Source organism: Penicillium lagena (genome assembly GCF_028827675.1).
Source record: "Penicillium lagena strain IBT 129212 chromosome Unknown utg000003l_segment0_segment0, whole genome shotgun sequence".
NCBI classification, from domain to species: Eukaryota; Fungi; Ascomycota; class Eurotiomycetes; order Eurotiales; family Aspergillaceae; genus Penicillium; species Penicillium lagena.
In genome coordinates this window covers 3,022,111-3,035,977 of record NW_026623224.1, presented here as the reverse complement: position 1 = coordinate 3,035,977, position 13,867 = coordinate 3,022,111, and the positions used below count along the sequence as shown (strand labels likewise).

Sequence of the window (13,867 nt, the reverse complement as noted above, 5' to 3'; positions counted from 1 at the left end):
GGGATAATACAAAGGACTTGGATTGGCTAGCTATGGATGCTCAAAGTCAACATCTGGCATTGCTGTATTGTTCACTCATTGAACCAAATTTTACATTTTTCAAATCGCACCTTCAGCTTTGTGACATCCAACGTAAATCCACACTAATCGCATAAGATCCCAGCGCTTGGTATCAGCCAGGCAGCACCTCAAATAATGCTCAACTCAATCACGAATTCAGGTAAAGCTCATCCAAAACAGCATTGCAGTACTCCTGATAATACTTGGCGCCCTTCCAAGTACTCCGATAAGACCGCAATCCAATCGTATCCCAGCCTTCGGCCCGTAAGCGGGCGATGCGCTGTTCCTTGCTTTCCTTCCGCAGAGGCTGTCCAAAGCAGTCCACTATCTTTTCACAGCCATCATCTTCCATTTGGTCAGATAAATCATCATGCTTAACAGGACTGAATGTCCAAAATGATGCACAGCGTCGCATGTTTCGGTCACGACGGGCATGCTGCAGCTCCGTGATGTTGTCGATTTGGGATTGCAGGGAAGTAATACTCGAATTAACCTGAGACCGCAGAAACTCGATGTTGTTGTCGAACTGAGCGCTTGCGCGAGCAAACGGTATTGATTCATGATGCTTGTTTGTAGTCTTCTGTGCCTTTGCGGTATTTGTGATGGTGTGTTTGGAAAGCACAGGCTTTGGCTGAAAAACAGTATTTGGTCGCTGGTTATTGCTATTTAGGCGACTGGCGGGAACAATCCTGAGCGGCAGCGGAGGTGGAAGGGATCTGTTCGAGTATTCTGACCGAAGTATTGTCTTGCTCGACTGATCTTTGGTTGTTGCAGCAGCATTACTGGAGGTTGCAATTTCAACAGAGGCCTTTCTAATTCTGAGAGGCGAGGGAAAGAGACGCCCACTTTTGCTCTCTTTGGTGTCTGGGGGAAGCTTGTACGAAGAAAACGTTGCAGGAAGCTCAGATCTGGGCTCGGGGTCTGAAATGAAGGGATCATCCCCAGCACTGACCAGAGAACTGTCGATCATGTGTGTGATGCTGCTAACGAGGGACTTGTGGACTGGAGATGGGAAGAGGCCATACTCAGTACGAGAGTCTTGAGCGTAGACAGACAAATTATGTTTTTCTTGGAGACTCGGCAGCAGAATGGGGTCCGGTAAAGCGGCATTGCATGAGATGAAGTGATCGAGGGACAGGCGCAAAAGCGATATTTTGTTGCTGGAGTAAACATGGGCAGCTCGACCCTGAAACTCGTAAGAGAGTGCGGTGTAGAAATGGAGGTAAGTCTTGTGAATAGGGTTAATCTGGAGAGCAAGGTATGTTAGGCAAGCGGCGAGTAGTATATAACTCGAAGGCACATACAGGTTCCTTTGCAGCTACGAGGAGCTCCATAGAGCGCATCTGACATTGCTTGTATTGATGCTGGACGTAAAGCTGCTTCACACCGTTGAGCGCGTCCTTCCATTCATCAAGAGTGCGAGGGCACGGCGTGGATGGAAAAGATAGAAGAGAATAGTTGCTTGAGATATCCATGTTCATGGTGGGGGTATGAACAGAATGAAGGATTAAGGGAGTGAGCGAGGCTTGTGATGGGAGGGAAAGAAAAAGGGAAGAAAAACTAGAACGACTTGAGGTAGTCACTTAGAGAAAGCACGAAGTCGAGGTGGAAGGAACACAACATGTCCATGCCCAAATGGGAAGAAGGGCAAGACGACGCTAGACCTGATTTGGGGTTCTGCGAAGAATAACTACACACAGGATATGGGGACTTGTGAAATCAACGCCGACAGTGACAGCCTCTGGCGCCAGAAATGGCTGCCCTTCCACCCGTAACTTTCGGCGGCGGGCCGTCGTTGGGGTTAGGATAAATGAAGTCCATTCATCCAACCGTAGCAAAGGGATGATTATAAACGAGAACGGAGTTCTTCCTTCTGCCCAATCTTTTTTAACAAAGCCACATACGACTTCTTGTCCTCTAATCTCCAATCGGGGGCCCATTCGTCGTATATTAGAAACCCTTCTGTACCTTCAAAGTGCATGTCCATGCATTCTAGAGCCACGTACGGGGATCCGAAGCTCACTCCGTCATGAAATCCTTGCATCCGTTCGTCCACCAGCCACAGAGGGAGTTCTGTCTCGTGCTCGAACGGAGGGAAATCTCGGAGTTGAGTATCATATCCCATTCGGAAATGTCGCAGATGAGGCAACTTCTCACTGAATGAATCGAAGTAGTTGTTCCAGCGACGCGCGTACCTGTAGCCCCAAACGCTGGAAGGGTCATTATCGCGGCGGAACCACTCATCATGCTCGAGGTTGCACCGGTCCTTGTTCTGGTTGGACACTGCTATTTCAAATAGTAAAGGACAGTCGTCAAGATAGATCTCGGTCAAGGTCGACGCGTGTAAGAGAATCCAGTCAAGTTGCTTGTCATGAAAGAAGGTATACTTGTTGAGCGATAGAGTCTTGAGATGCGGAAAGTAAACTTCCTTGAGATCCAGTTTAGGGAAGAAGCCAAAATACATATCACTGTAGAGGGTGAGGTGGCGGAGGGTGGATGTGGCAGGCGCAAGCCAGGTTGAGGGAAGTTTGGAAAAGAATGTGTGCGGCTCGGTCTTCTATTGTTCTGAGACAGCTAAGATTAGAAAAAGGAGATTAAATAGGGAACGATATTCATAAGAGACACAAACCCAGAAGTTGTTGTCCGTCGCATCCTGGTCAAAATCGCTGACGACTTTCAGACCGAGGGCGTGCAGATTCTGGAGGACTTTTGTGATGTTGGTCCTGACCATGGGATCGGCGGGATCCGTCATCGGCATGTTGCGAATTTTCAAGGTCTGTGGAAGCACCGGACATGATAGAAGTGTTGCAAATACCATCTTGGTGATATTCTCTACGAAGGGAATGCGTTGCATTCCAAAGCCCGGAAATTCATCGAGGCGCAAGACTACTTTGCTCAAGTATGGCAGGTCCCTTAATCGGGTAATATGAGCTTTGAAGCGGTAGGAAACCACTTGCTGTGGATTCGGTGTTTCCTGGCCGCCAACGTTAATAGATCTGTAGTCGAGTTTGGCTATACACAGGAACGTCTTGCTCACATAATTTGAGCTGTGTATATATATCGTGCGTATGTTTTGCAGCAACCGGTCCTCCGCTAATATATTTTCGAAAGACTTTAAGCCTTCATCATCAGGAAAAAGATTAACCACTTTGAACAGTTCATTCCTTGCTAATTGTGAGACAGATCGACATGTTCGCCTAAGGGTTTTCAAGGTGTTCCGATCCAGATAGAAGAAAATAATGGCCAGCAATTCGGGAGGAAGATCTGCAAGTGAAGTCATTTCAGATATAGCACCAGGCAAATCGGTGCAGACCAAAGAAGCCAAGGAACAAAGACAACAGATTCCCAGCAATAATCCCAGGTGGGGGAGGGGGACTTAATCGGTTGATATGATGGGAGAAATGTTTATCCGTTAAGGTACATGATAAGCAGGAGAAAACTGCCCAAATTGCACCAGACAGATCCTCGAACTCCTGCTTACACCTGATTTTATAATCCAAATCACGCTAGTAACCAAGGGGGCCAAATCTATATGCTACCCTCAATTCTGGCGAAATCTTTCGACCCAGTTTAACTTATTCTAGACCTTGAAGATCAAAGATGTGTAGTCAATTGCACTGCACAACCAACGCACATCATTATAATCTATGATCCCCAGTCGCCCTATTGGGACGGTAAACCGGGATAAACCGGACGCGATAGAACTAACCACATACGGGAATTCATAGGTCCTCAAATTACAAGAAATAACTTGCTCCAGGCCATGATTTCGTTTCATTAAAACTACACAACCTCAACTCATTGAGCCTGCTCAGAGGTATCATCTGCCCTATTCTCATCATACCCAAGTTTTGCCTTGGACAGCGCCGCGCCCGTAGCTGATAGGGAATCCAAAAAGTCGCCAAGCAAGCGATCTAGCTCCAGTGTCAACACGCCATCATCGACGCCCTCCATTAAACTCTCCGCACTGGGAGGAACAAGGGCCGGGAATGGGATAGCGCTCAGGTCATCTGATCTTCCAATAGTGCCTCGCGAGTCAGGCTCACGACGGGCAGTTGGCAAGGCCTCGAAGATCGGAGATCCCGGCTCCGACGTTGATGAGGCCGAGGGCCCGCGTGAGGACTCACGCTGCGGGATAGCGGTTGGCAATGGCATGTAACTGGGCGTCATCACATCCTTGTCGTCTTCCCAAAGAGGCTGAGACTCCTCATCTGGCCCCGGTCCATCGAGAAGTCCTGACGCTTCGAATTCGTTATACCCTATCGTTTCCATCATCGCAGGGAACTCTTCCTTGAAAAGGTGGGTCTGCTGAACGGAGGATATTCCTTCCGGGGTTGCCGGTCGATCGAACCTGAACGGATCGTAGTCTGAGTCGGACATTGTGGATTTGTTCGATGCAGATGTTGATGGACGGGAGATCATCGAATCGTCTGTGGCTTGCCGCTGGAGACTCGGTACAGGCCCCTTGACGGTATCATGGCGATCCGTCTCTGTGGCTGTCTCCTGTTCTTCAGTTGGAGCGCCCATGATAGGGAATGTCCATTCCATGGTCGCACGCTTCTCTGCCAGGGCCGGGTCTAGGGTCGGTTCCTCTTGGATAGGCTCTGGGACTGACATTTCTTTGGTCGTCTGGGATGATTGTTCTTCTTCTTCTGGAGGCATGAACGTTGGAAACTTCCAATCCATCGTCGGAGGCCGTGGTCCTGACTGGGGTTTGAAGGTCTCATACGAATCGCTCTCCGAAGTCGATTCATTAGAGTTGCGTTGCAAGTTTCGGTTGGCGCGAATGGTATCAGCATCCGCCAGCTGGAAAGGCTGCGTGGCCGCAGCGCCGGCCGCATAGTGTGCAGAGTCAAATGAGCCAATATCGATATCGATGAAAGTAGAGGTGACAGAAGAGCGATCGGTTTCAGTGCGAAGGGGAAGGTCTGTAGATGGTGGAGACGGGTCGATCGGCACAAAATCGTTCTTGGTTTCGTATGTGTAACTCGGCAACTCTTCGTTAAAAAGCCCCTCCATTGCCGCGGCACCTCGACGCACTCGTTCGTCAAAGTTTGCCTTTTCTTCCGGGTTCATTTCCCCATCAGATAAGGAGACATCATCGCTGAAATCAATGTCAGCGGCCGGGGTGGTGGGACTGATCTCTTCTTCCATTTGGGCTAAGGAAGCCGCAATTTGGTCGAGATCGATGACAGAGAATCGTCTTTCAAAGCCATCGGTGGTACTGAAGCTCCAATCATCCTCCGATTCTTCGGTACCAGGAAGCTCTGCAGCGGCAGCGCCTCCAGGGTGGAATAGGGAAATGCGCTGACCTCCTCTTTGAGACCATTGATAATAGTTCCGGACCAGCTCGCTGACCGACGATGTGGGATATGCTTCATCGGTATCTGCAAGGTAGGGATGCGCAAGAATTTCTGCCATTGTGGGTCGAGCGGAAGGATTTGACTCGAGTGCGAATGAAATGAGATCCTTCAGACCCTGGCTGTATCTGTCGCTCTCCAATTTAGGAGTATTGCGATTCAATTGACGGCCAATTTGCATGCGCTCCCTTAGGCCCGAGTTAGGTGGGTTCCCTGTGGCGAACTCGTATAGTGTGCATCCATAGGCCCATACATCGATCTGAACTGGTCAGCGCGAACTTGTCACGAAAAAAGTTGAGATACTTACTTCACTGCTGTACTGATGCGCCTCACCTCGTGCTGCAAACATTTCTGGAGGCATCCAATGTGGCGTTCCAATCCATGTAGACCGTTTGTCTCGTTGAGATTGAAGAATACCTGCAACTCCAAAATCACAGATTTCCAGTCTGCCTTCCTCGTGAATTAGAATGTTCGCAGCTTTGACGTCGCGGTGAATAATCCCAGCATCGTGTATAGCGCGGAGTCCAACAGCGAGTTCACGGGCAATGGGAATAATGTATCTTTCATCCAGTTTGTCGCCAGTCGCACGCATCTGAATTGGTCAACAACTCAATCCCAGGGACGAAAAAGCAGGACACCATACCAAAGTCCGAACACTACCACCGGGGCAGTACTCGCAAACCAGCCACAGTTGTGAGTGAATAGATATAGCCTCAATGAGTTCGTTAATATTCTTGGCCCCGGAGTCCTTCACTTGCTTCATGACTTTGGTCTCATGGATGAAATCCTTAATGGATTCATCCCTGAAATCACGAAGAGACTTGTAATCCAAAGAGTCGATGTCTAAAACCTTGATGGCCACCAGTCGATCCGAAGAAGTCTGTCGACCTTTGTAGACACGACCGTATGCGCCTTTGCCAATCAGCTCCTCGAACTCATACGGCGGCACCTCGGTCTTGGCGCGACGGCACATTTCTCGAACGGCCTGCCCCTGCTCGCGCGCCAGCTTGATGGCCTCGGCTTTGTGTTTCGTAATAGCCGCCATCGCGGATGCGGACGATGGGTCCAACAAATGTGACACCCGTGGCTCCATCTTGATAAGAAAGTACCGGATGTCAAGTGCAAGATATGTGATATGGTGTGGTCAACACACAGCACTGGGCTGTTGCACACTCGGTGAAATATTCTGGGTATGAGTTAGGAAACATGGCGTCGAACAGACAATTGCGGAGCCAAAATCGGGCGTACTCACCTATGGCGCTATCATCAGTAGAAAGGGAAGCTGACTTCCGGTCGCACACCGGATAGTAAACCAATGAATGAGCAGAATGTGATATTTAATGATCAAATCTGTCATATTGTTATACATGCATTAGCCAATCAGATCAAACCCGGCGCAGGTGCAGGACCCGAGCAAAAATGTGGCACGTCTTTGGCGACGGGGTGGAAAGTCCCAGTGGTGCCCAAGAAGGCGCGGGGAATGAAAGCCACAAGCGAGAAGTATATAAATGAATGGACTTACTCGAAGTGGTAGTCAGGTGCCATCGGCCCAATGCAGAGCATCCAGAACAGGAAATCGACTGAACTGCGTCATGTGCTAGGCCGCAGTCCAGACTCCCTGACGAAGGGGATCTCCGCGGCGCGACTGGTGATGGACAACAATGGCGGGGACAACCAGGACTGCTGAGTGGCAGAGGAGAACTAGTTCAATGTATTCAAGAGAGATGTATTGCACAGAAGGAAGCGCTGGGATGTTGTTGATGATTGCCAAATAACATTATCTGTCTTGCGTCGAAAGGGAGAAGTCACGTGATATGCTCCCTTTTGGGTCTAGCGTCGGTCTCTCAACTATACGCCGTTGCAGGATAAGATCCAGAATTGATTCACTGAGACTTTTTGCAAAGGAGACCGAAATAAATGGAGGCACATTGATAGAAGCATAACTATCAATAAATTGCCCCGTATTAAAGAAATGACCTCGCCAGATCTATTTACATTCTCAACGAGTCTTCTATGTTCAACTAAATATACCGGAGCCTGCCTATATAGCATCCAAAGCAATGCGATGAGACTCCATCTACAGACCAAACTGCGCCCGCAGAGACTCAGCAAACCGACTAATAGCCTCGGAGATCTTTTCCGACGACGCCGCAGCAAAGGTTGCACGGAAGAACATCTTATCCTCCGCAACCGACTGGTCGGCCAAGAACCAGCTCCCGCGCGAGATAAGGACGCCCTTGTCGACTGCTGACATGAAGATTTCCTCTTCGATTTGGTCACGGGTCTTGCCGGAGGCGACACCAGGGTGCTTGCGCCAGTCGATTCCAATCCAGTGCTGTACGATTTGTTAGCACCGACCAAAAGTTAGAGGTCGGACGGTTAGACTTACGAACATGCCTGCCGCCGGAGGAACCCAGTGAGCAATCTCTCTAGGCAGGTGCTTCTCACAGGCGTGAACCATCGAGTCCCGACGGCCGGTATACTGCATGCGCAGATTAATCAGCCAGTCCAGATAGCCCGAGTGGCCCCAGTGTTCGTCCAGAAGCTTATACAGCACAACCTGGGAGATACCGCTGGGGTTCTGCGAAGAGACCTCAAAGGTGCGCACGAAGCGCTCAAGCATCTCCTCCGAGGCAACAATCCAGCCGACACGGGTGCCAGGCGCAACGACCTTGGAGAAAGACTCGAGACGCAGCACGCGGCCATCGACGTCCAGGCTCAGGAAAGACGGAACCAGGGACTTGATGAACTCTGCGTGGGAGGCAGGGGGGGGAAGGGGCTTGGCGCCCTCGCCGCCGTACGGCTGCATCTGCAGGAAATAGTAGGGCTCGTCTTCGACGATGTAAAGATCGTGCTTTTGCGCGACCTTGTACACAGCCCGACGGCGCTCAGCAGACTGCGTCGCTCCGGTGGGGTTCTGGCCTGTTGGAATGGTGTACATCACGTAGGGCTTGCGCGCACCGCGGGCCTTTGTATCCCAGTTGCTGAGAAGGTCATCCAAGGCCTCGGGGATCATGCCTTGCTCATCCATCGGGACGCCCAGCGCTCTGATACCTAGGGGGAAAGCGGTCTCCGCTGCGCTGGCAAACGTGTACTCCTCCATGATGATGTAGTCGCCTCGCTCGCATAGCACCCGCAGTGCCGTATCCCAGGCGTAGGTGCTACCGGCAGTCAGAGAGCATTGCCAATCTGAGTAAGGGGGGTTGTGGATGATCTATCTCTATCAGACACAGTCGGAAATTTGAAGGTCTGGAAATGCTCACCTCGGTGTGCTCAGTCACAAATCGGAGCAATTGAGCAGCTCCCGTAGCTTGGCCATAGTTCATCGCAATTTCAAGGTCTGCAAACGACACTCAATAAGTGACCACTTCATCTCTACTTTGCCATATCACATACCGTAGAGGCTTTTTCCTTCTTGGATATCATGCTTGCCAGCCCGCAACACTTCACCCGTCTTCTGGGTGGCCTCGGGAGAAAAACCGGGAGGGGTGGGCACCTTTATGTCGAGATGTTCGAAGGGAAAGTACTCGGGAGAGGGCAGACCACCGCCCAGGGAGATGATACCTGGGTTCTTCAAGAAACGAGCCGCGCCCTTCAACGTGGACGACTGTGAAAGGCAGAAATATCAGCTTTCATGCACTTGAAATTTTGTATAATTCGGTATGCGAACCTTGCGCGACTTGGCCTCGAGAGACAAGAGATCTGTGGCAACAAAATTAGTTAGCACAAGCTGCGCAAAAGTATAGATGATTCTCGGTGCAGCAACGTACGGTCAAACCGCTTAGCCTTGGGCTTGTTATAGCAACTCTAGTACAACGGTATCCTTATAAGCATCTCTTCTCCGGCATATCTATTCCATGAAACCATACCGGGCTCTTGAACATATCGCTGCTGCACGCCGCCGCGACGCCAGTGGGCATCTGCGCCATCTTCTCCCGCCACGCCGGGACGCCATTGACCGTCAACGGGTCCGGAACGGAAATCGCAGTGGTATCCGTAACCCCCATCAAATCAACTTCGAGTGGTGCGGGTGGGCTCATCGTGGCTGGAATGGTGCGAAGCCGGAGCGTAATTCCGCAGCTTTGTGTGTGCGAGCAGATCGGTTTTAGGTGAGTTGGTAGAGAACTGATCCGCTAGAAAGAAGCAGTAGCTTTTCGCGACGCAGAGTATAGCAGTTCAAGAAGCAACCTCGAGATCAAATGGTGGTTGCGAAAGAAGAGAGGGGGCGGAGGCGAGGAGGCAAGAGGCGGAATGGGCAAGAGTTTACAACTAGAATGAATGAATACCCGGCCCGCCCTCGGCGGTTTCGGCCGCCAATAATAGTGACTCACCGCCTTTGCTGCTCTACATTTCGCTTCTTATTACGAGATTCTGATTCCCCCTCCACTTTCTGTTATCTAATGCATGTCTGTGCGAGGGCAACAAAGCTTTGGTTGTGCGCCCTGCCATTGACAAAGTGCGGGGCGGGTTGCAGCTACACTCGAGTACAGGCCGAATGGGCAGGTGATAGTGTACAGTGGCTAGATAAGGCTACCCCCGGCATCGGACAGCTTATCGGAACGGAGTCCGCGACAGGGAAGTGGACTGAGGAACTATACTGGATATGGATTGTATGGTGTCGAGGGTGACTGGAGTGGTTCATTTTGCATCGGCGAACCTAACTAAATACGCAGATCTATAGATTCGCCCGCTCCACATACTTGCCAAGTGTGCCATCCATCTGTGCCTCCAACACAGCACCCTTTCCGCTCAACACACTCTGAATCGCCTCAGGCAGCTTCTGCGCCAGCTCGGCCACAGTTGCAGCGCGGCCAGCCCAGATCTGGCCGCCAGCGGCCGCCTTAGCAATGCCCGGGTAGTCTGGCGTGGGTGCGAAGGAGATATTGAGGTCCTCATTGGTAGCGCGAGAGCCATCGCCCTCCGGGTGCACAAGCAACATGCTCCGTCGCGGTGCATTCCAGCCCTTGTTGTTGAGGACAATGGTCAGCACGGGGATTCCGTAGCGCCGCGAGATCCAGTACACCGATCCCGGCACGGAGAACAGGTAGGTCCCATCGCCGACGATCTGGCACACGAATTTGCCCTTGTTGCGTCCGCCGTGCTGCACATCCGTCGCCAGCTTGATGCCCAGTGCTCCACCGCCTGACCAGCCAAGACCACCGCCGCCACAGTTGATCCAGGATTGCGGCAGAGTGGCCCCGATTTGGTCGCCGACCATATGGGTCAGAGTCACGGCTTCGATGGCCCAGATTGTGTCTTGCGGGCATCCTTTGCGGACCTGGGCCATGAGATAGTGAATGTTCAGTGCTGCGTTTGTGCCGCCTGCGGGTGTGACGGCGAGATCGGAGATGGCCTTCCGTCGCTGCAAATACTCATCGTCCCGGCGCTTGCCCATGCTGCGATTTTGCTGGGAGGCGACAAACTGCTGAAGGGAGTTATTTAAGGAAACATGGTCATTGAGTTGCTTAAGCGCTGTGGTAGCGTCGGCACGAAAGGTAGCCATGGCATTAATGTAGAAGACGGGGATCTGCTGCTTCAGCGGATCCACGTCGATGTGAATAATCTTGGCTGATGGCGAAGGTTTGAACTGGGTAGGAACCCAGGGGACATCGCAGTCGATCACAAGAATCACGTCGGCTGTCTGAATAGCCTCGTGACCGGGGTATCTCAGCCCGAGCCAAGCAGGATGATTGGCAGGGAAGCACATATCACTTCCTCCGGTGTCCAAGACTCGGATGCCCTGAAAGTGATTTGCCAAGTTGACCAGCTCCACCACAGCCTGTGCCTTCCGGCCGGTGTAACCAGCGATAACCAAGGGGTTCTTAGCAGCTGCGAGCTCTGATGCGATCTTGTTCACTGCGTCACTGGGTAGAGCAGCCGGGGCAACAGGCCCCCAGAGACTCTGGTTCAGTTGATATGGCTCAATGTCCTCTTCCATAACTTCTCGGGCACCGACAAGGTATACGGGGCCTTGGGGGTCACTGGTAGCGAATTGTAAAGCACGGCTGACAATCTGCTTTATATTTTTGCCGGTCTTAATCTCCCCAGAGTACCGGCAGTATTGCGAGACGATTTGCTTCTGGTCTGGCACATCCTGGATCCAGTGGATATACTCGGTGCGAGAGCCGCGGCTCTCTCCTTCGATTGTGTACGGCGACAAGCCAGCAAAGATCAGAACAGGTGCGCGGCCGCACGAGGCATTGTGGACGGCGGCACCCAGTCCCTGCGTTCCGACATCGACGTGGACGATCACTGCTTGGGGCTTGCCTGTGAAGCGGGCGTAGCCGTCAGCCATTGAGAGTGCGACCATCTGTCGCAGGTTAGCTCTGCTGCAAACAGCAATGGCTTGTATAGAGAACTGACCTCATTGGGACAGGTGATGATTGTAGGGAACCGATCTCTTCTCTCCTTCTGGCCCTTCACCATGGCCTCCAGGATGGAAGGGTGATCGGACCCCAGGTTGACGAAGACATGGGTGACGCCGCTCTAGTAGTCAATCAGCATTGCAATAAATGAATCCTATGTATCTGTGGGGACCGACCTCCCAGAGAGCTTCGAAAAAAGCAAAGGACGCAGTGTAACCCCTAGCCTCAGGTGAGCTATCGACTCGCAATGCTATCACGGTCCGTTTGCACATACATGATCCGTAGTTATGCAAGTCTATAATAAAATGCCGGGTTTGAAGTGCAATAAAATAAGTGAAAAGACAAAGCCCGAGAGTGGAAGACAAATGCTGAAGATGAGGGGAACCTGGACAGTGAGGGGGAATTTGCTGATACAAGACGGCGACAATCCCGAGGCTCAGAATAGCGTGGGGGTCTGCATGATTCTGGCGCGATGATGATTATTGTCCCCCTCCCTCCCCCACACCCCCGCGAATATCCGTGCAACTTCAAAGTATTGAGGGTACTCATGCAATAGTATTCTTTTTGGCTACGATGGTCGATCTCTCCTGTCTCTCTTCGTCCAGACACTATCTTCTATTGCATGGGGTGGATGCGGGAGTGGGTTATATATCCGGCCTAGGGAGCGCTTTATTAGAGTTCTACTCTCTATGGAAAAGATGAAGTGGTCGGCATTGCTTCATATGCCCACAACTCTAATGAACCTTCTGAGGAAGTATCTGAAAACTAACTACATCTCAAGTGGAAACCCCGTAAACAGCTCATCCAAAACCGAAGCATCTAAATCCAGGTACTCCGAAAACACAGGAAACCCAGGACTCCAAGCATCTCCCCCAGACGCCTCAACAGAACTGATCTTTTCGACCAAATCCCCACAATTTGCCAGACAATGATCTGCAAGATCCCAAGAAAAGTCCTGCTGATAAGTATGAAGTGCATCGACCATATCCTTGGCCATTCTGAGAGGCCCATTGCGACTATTCGAAGTTTTCATTCGCAAAGCACTTCGTAACAGAAATGTAGTAGAGGAGGTGAGCGAGAAGGCATTGACGGGAATCCAAAACCCATTCAAAAGCGATTCATCCAACTCCTGCATGAAAAGCACGATGTCCTCTGCCGCACGCCGTGCTTGCATATAAAAAGGGGAAACTGTTTCTTCGTCAGATTGAGAGGAGCTCTTGTCGAGATCCAGTTGGATACGCCGTAGAAGAAGCTCGACTGAGAGATATGCCAGCCGGAAGTTTGCTGCCCCTGGGGCGTGAAGATGCGCTCCTCGCAAAAGGAGGAGGCGGATATCGTCACTTAGTGACTCTCTCCATTCGCTAAAGTGCTGCTCTAACTCAGCAGCCGACTTTTCCAGTGTGAAGTCTTTGGATACGCTGTACACATGTTCCAGGTAGCAGCTTAGTACTTCGGTCAAACTAGTCAATGCGACGAATATTGAAGCGGCTGCAATCTGGGATGTCGATGCGTCTGAGGAGCTGAGGTCACCTATTGTTGGGAATGGCACATCATATTGCGCACGATGAATTTGCAACGGTGTTCCATATGCCAAACTGCACCTATAGATATGAATTAGTAAAAAGCAAAACACAAGATCAAATCCCAGAGATAAAGCCTACCATCGATCATGTATAACAACCAGCCACCAAATTCGAATGCGAAACTTCTTCTCAATTGGCGAGATATTCCAATGAGACGGGTCTCGATTCAGCCCCATGGCATTGCACAAGGCCACAGCAGTTCCCACTTTCCCCCCATTCCCAAAAACAGACGTACTGGGTCTCCCGCCGACTGTGAGAATGATACTGATTACTGAAGATATTCCTGGCGACAGGAATAATTCCGAGTGAAGCGCCTCGCTCGCAAGATTCCAGATAAAGCGTATATCAGGACAGCGTATGCGGGACAATTTGGGTGAGGATTCCCAATAGATCAGAGCATTGGCGTATAAATTGCAGAGTAAAGCCGGAGAAATCTTATCCTTATGTGTAGAAAAGACGGTTTGGAAGGAGACTTGATCAAATATCGGAAAGCAGGGAT

The 13,867-nt window shown here is 51.0% G+C and overlaps 6 protein-coding genes across 6 annotated transcripts; all 6 read right to left on the bottom strand.

The window, feature by feature from the left end:
- Positions 1-208: 208 nt before the first annotated feature.
- On the bottom strand, positions 209-1,030 carry N7510_006439 (uncharacterized protein; the record flags this gene model as incomplete). The annotated part of the gene is made up of 1 exon (XM_056978365.1): positions 209-1,030. The coding sequence occupies one exon, from the start codon at positions 1,028-1,030 to the stop codon at positions 209-211; it is 822 nt and encodes a 273-aa protein (XP_056834397.1).
- Positions 1,031-1,906: 876 nt separating this feature from the next.
- Positions 1,907-2,818, bottom strand: N7510_006438 (F-box domain-containing protein; the record flags this gene model as incomplete). The annotated part of the gene is made up of 2 exons (XM_056978364.1): positions 1,907-2,617; positions 2,690-2,818. 2 exons carry the CDS (start codon positions 2,816-2,818, stop codon positions 1,907-1,909), a joined length of 840 nt encoding a protein of 279 aa, XP_056834396.1.
- A 1,040-nt stretch (positions 2,819-3,858) lies between these two features.
- On the bottom strand, positions 3,859-6,513 carry N7510_006437 (putative serine/threonine protein kinase; the record flags this gene model as incomplete). The annotated part of the gene is made up of 3 exons (XM_056978363.1): positions 3,859-5,679; positions 5,728-6,012; positions 6,064-6,513. The coding sequence occupies 3 exons, from the start codon at positions 6,511-6,513 to the stop codon at positions 3,859-3,861; spliced, it is 2,556 nt and encodes an 851-aa protein (XP_056834395.1).
- A 984-nt stretch (positions 6,514-7,497) lies between these two features.
- On the bottom strand, positions 7,498-9,460 carry N7510_006436 (aminotransferase-like domain-containing protein; the record flags this gene model as incomplete). Its single annotated transcript, XM_056978362.1, has 7 exons — positions 7,498-7,755; positions 7,810-8,634; positions 8,684-8,760; positions 8,817-9,027; positions 9,091-9,122; positions 9,191-9,227; positions 9,290-9,460. 7 exons carry the CDS (start codon positions 9,458-9,460, stop codon positions 7,498-7,500), a joined length of 1,611 nt encoding a protein of 536 aa, XP_056834394.1.
- Positions 9,461-10,095: 635 nt separating this feature from the next.
- Positions 10,096-12,057, bottom strand: N7510_006435 (uncharacterized protein; the record flags this gene model as incomplete). The annotated part of the gene is made up of 3 exons (XM_056978361.1): positions 10,096-11,730; positions 11,784-11,906; positions 11,962-12,057. 3 exons carry the CDS (start codon positions 12,055-12,057, stop codon positions 10,096-10,098), a joined length of 1,854 nt encoding a protein of 617 aa, XP_056834393.1.
- Positions 12,058-12,554: 497 nt separating this feature from the next.
- On the bottom strand, positions 12,555-13,544 carry N7510_006434 (fungal specific transcription factor domain-containing protein; the record flags this gene model as incomplete). Its single annotated transcript, XM_056978360.1, has 2 exons — positions 12,555-13,386; positions 13,447-13,544. 2 exons carry the CDS (start codon positions 13,542-13,544, stop codon positions 12,555-12,557), a joined length of 930 nt encoding a protein of 309 aa, XP_056834392.1.
- Between the last annotated feature and the right edge of the window lie 323 nt (positions 13,545-13,867).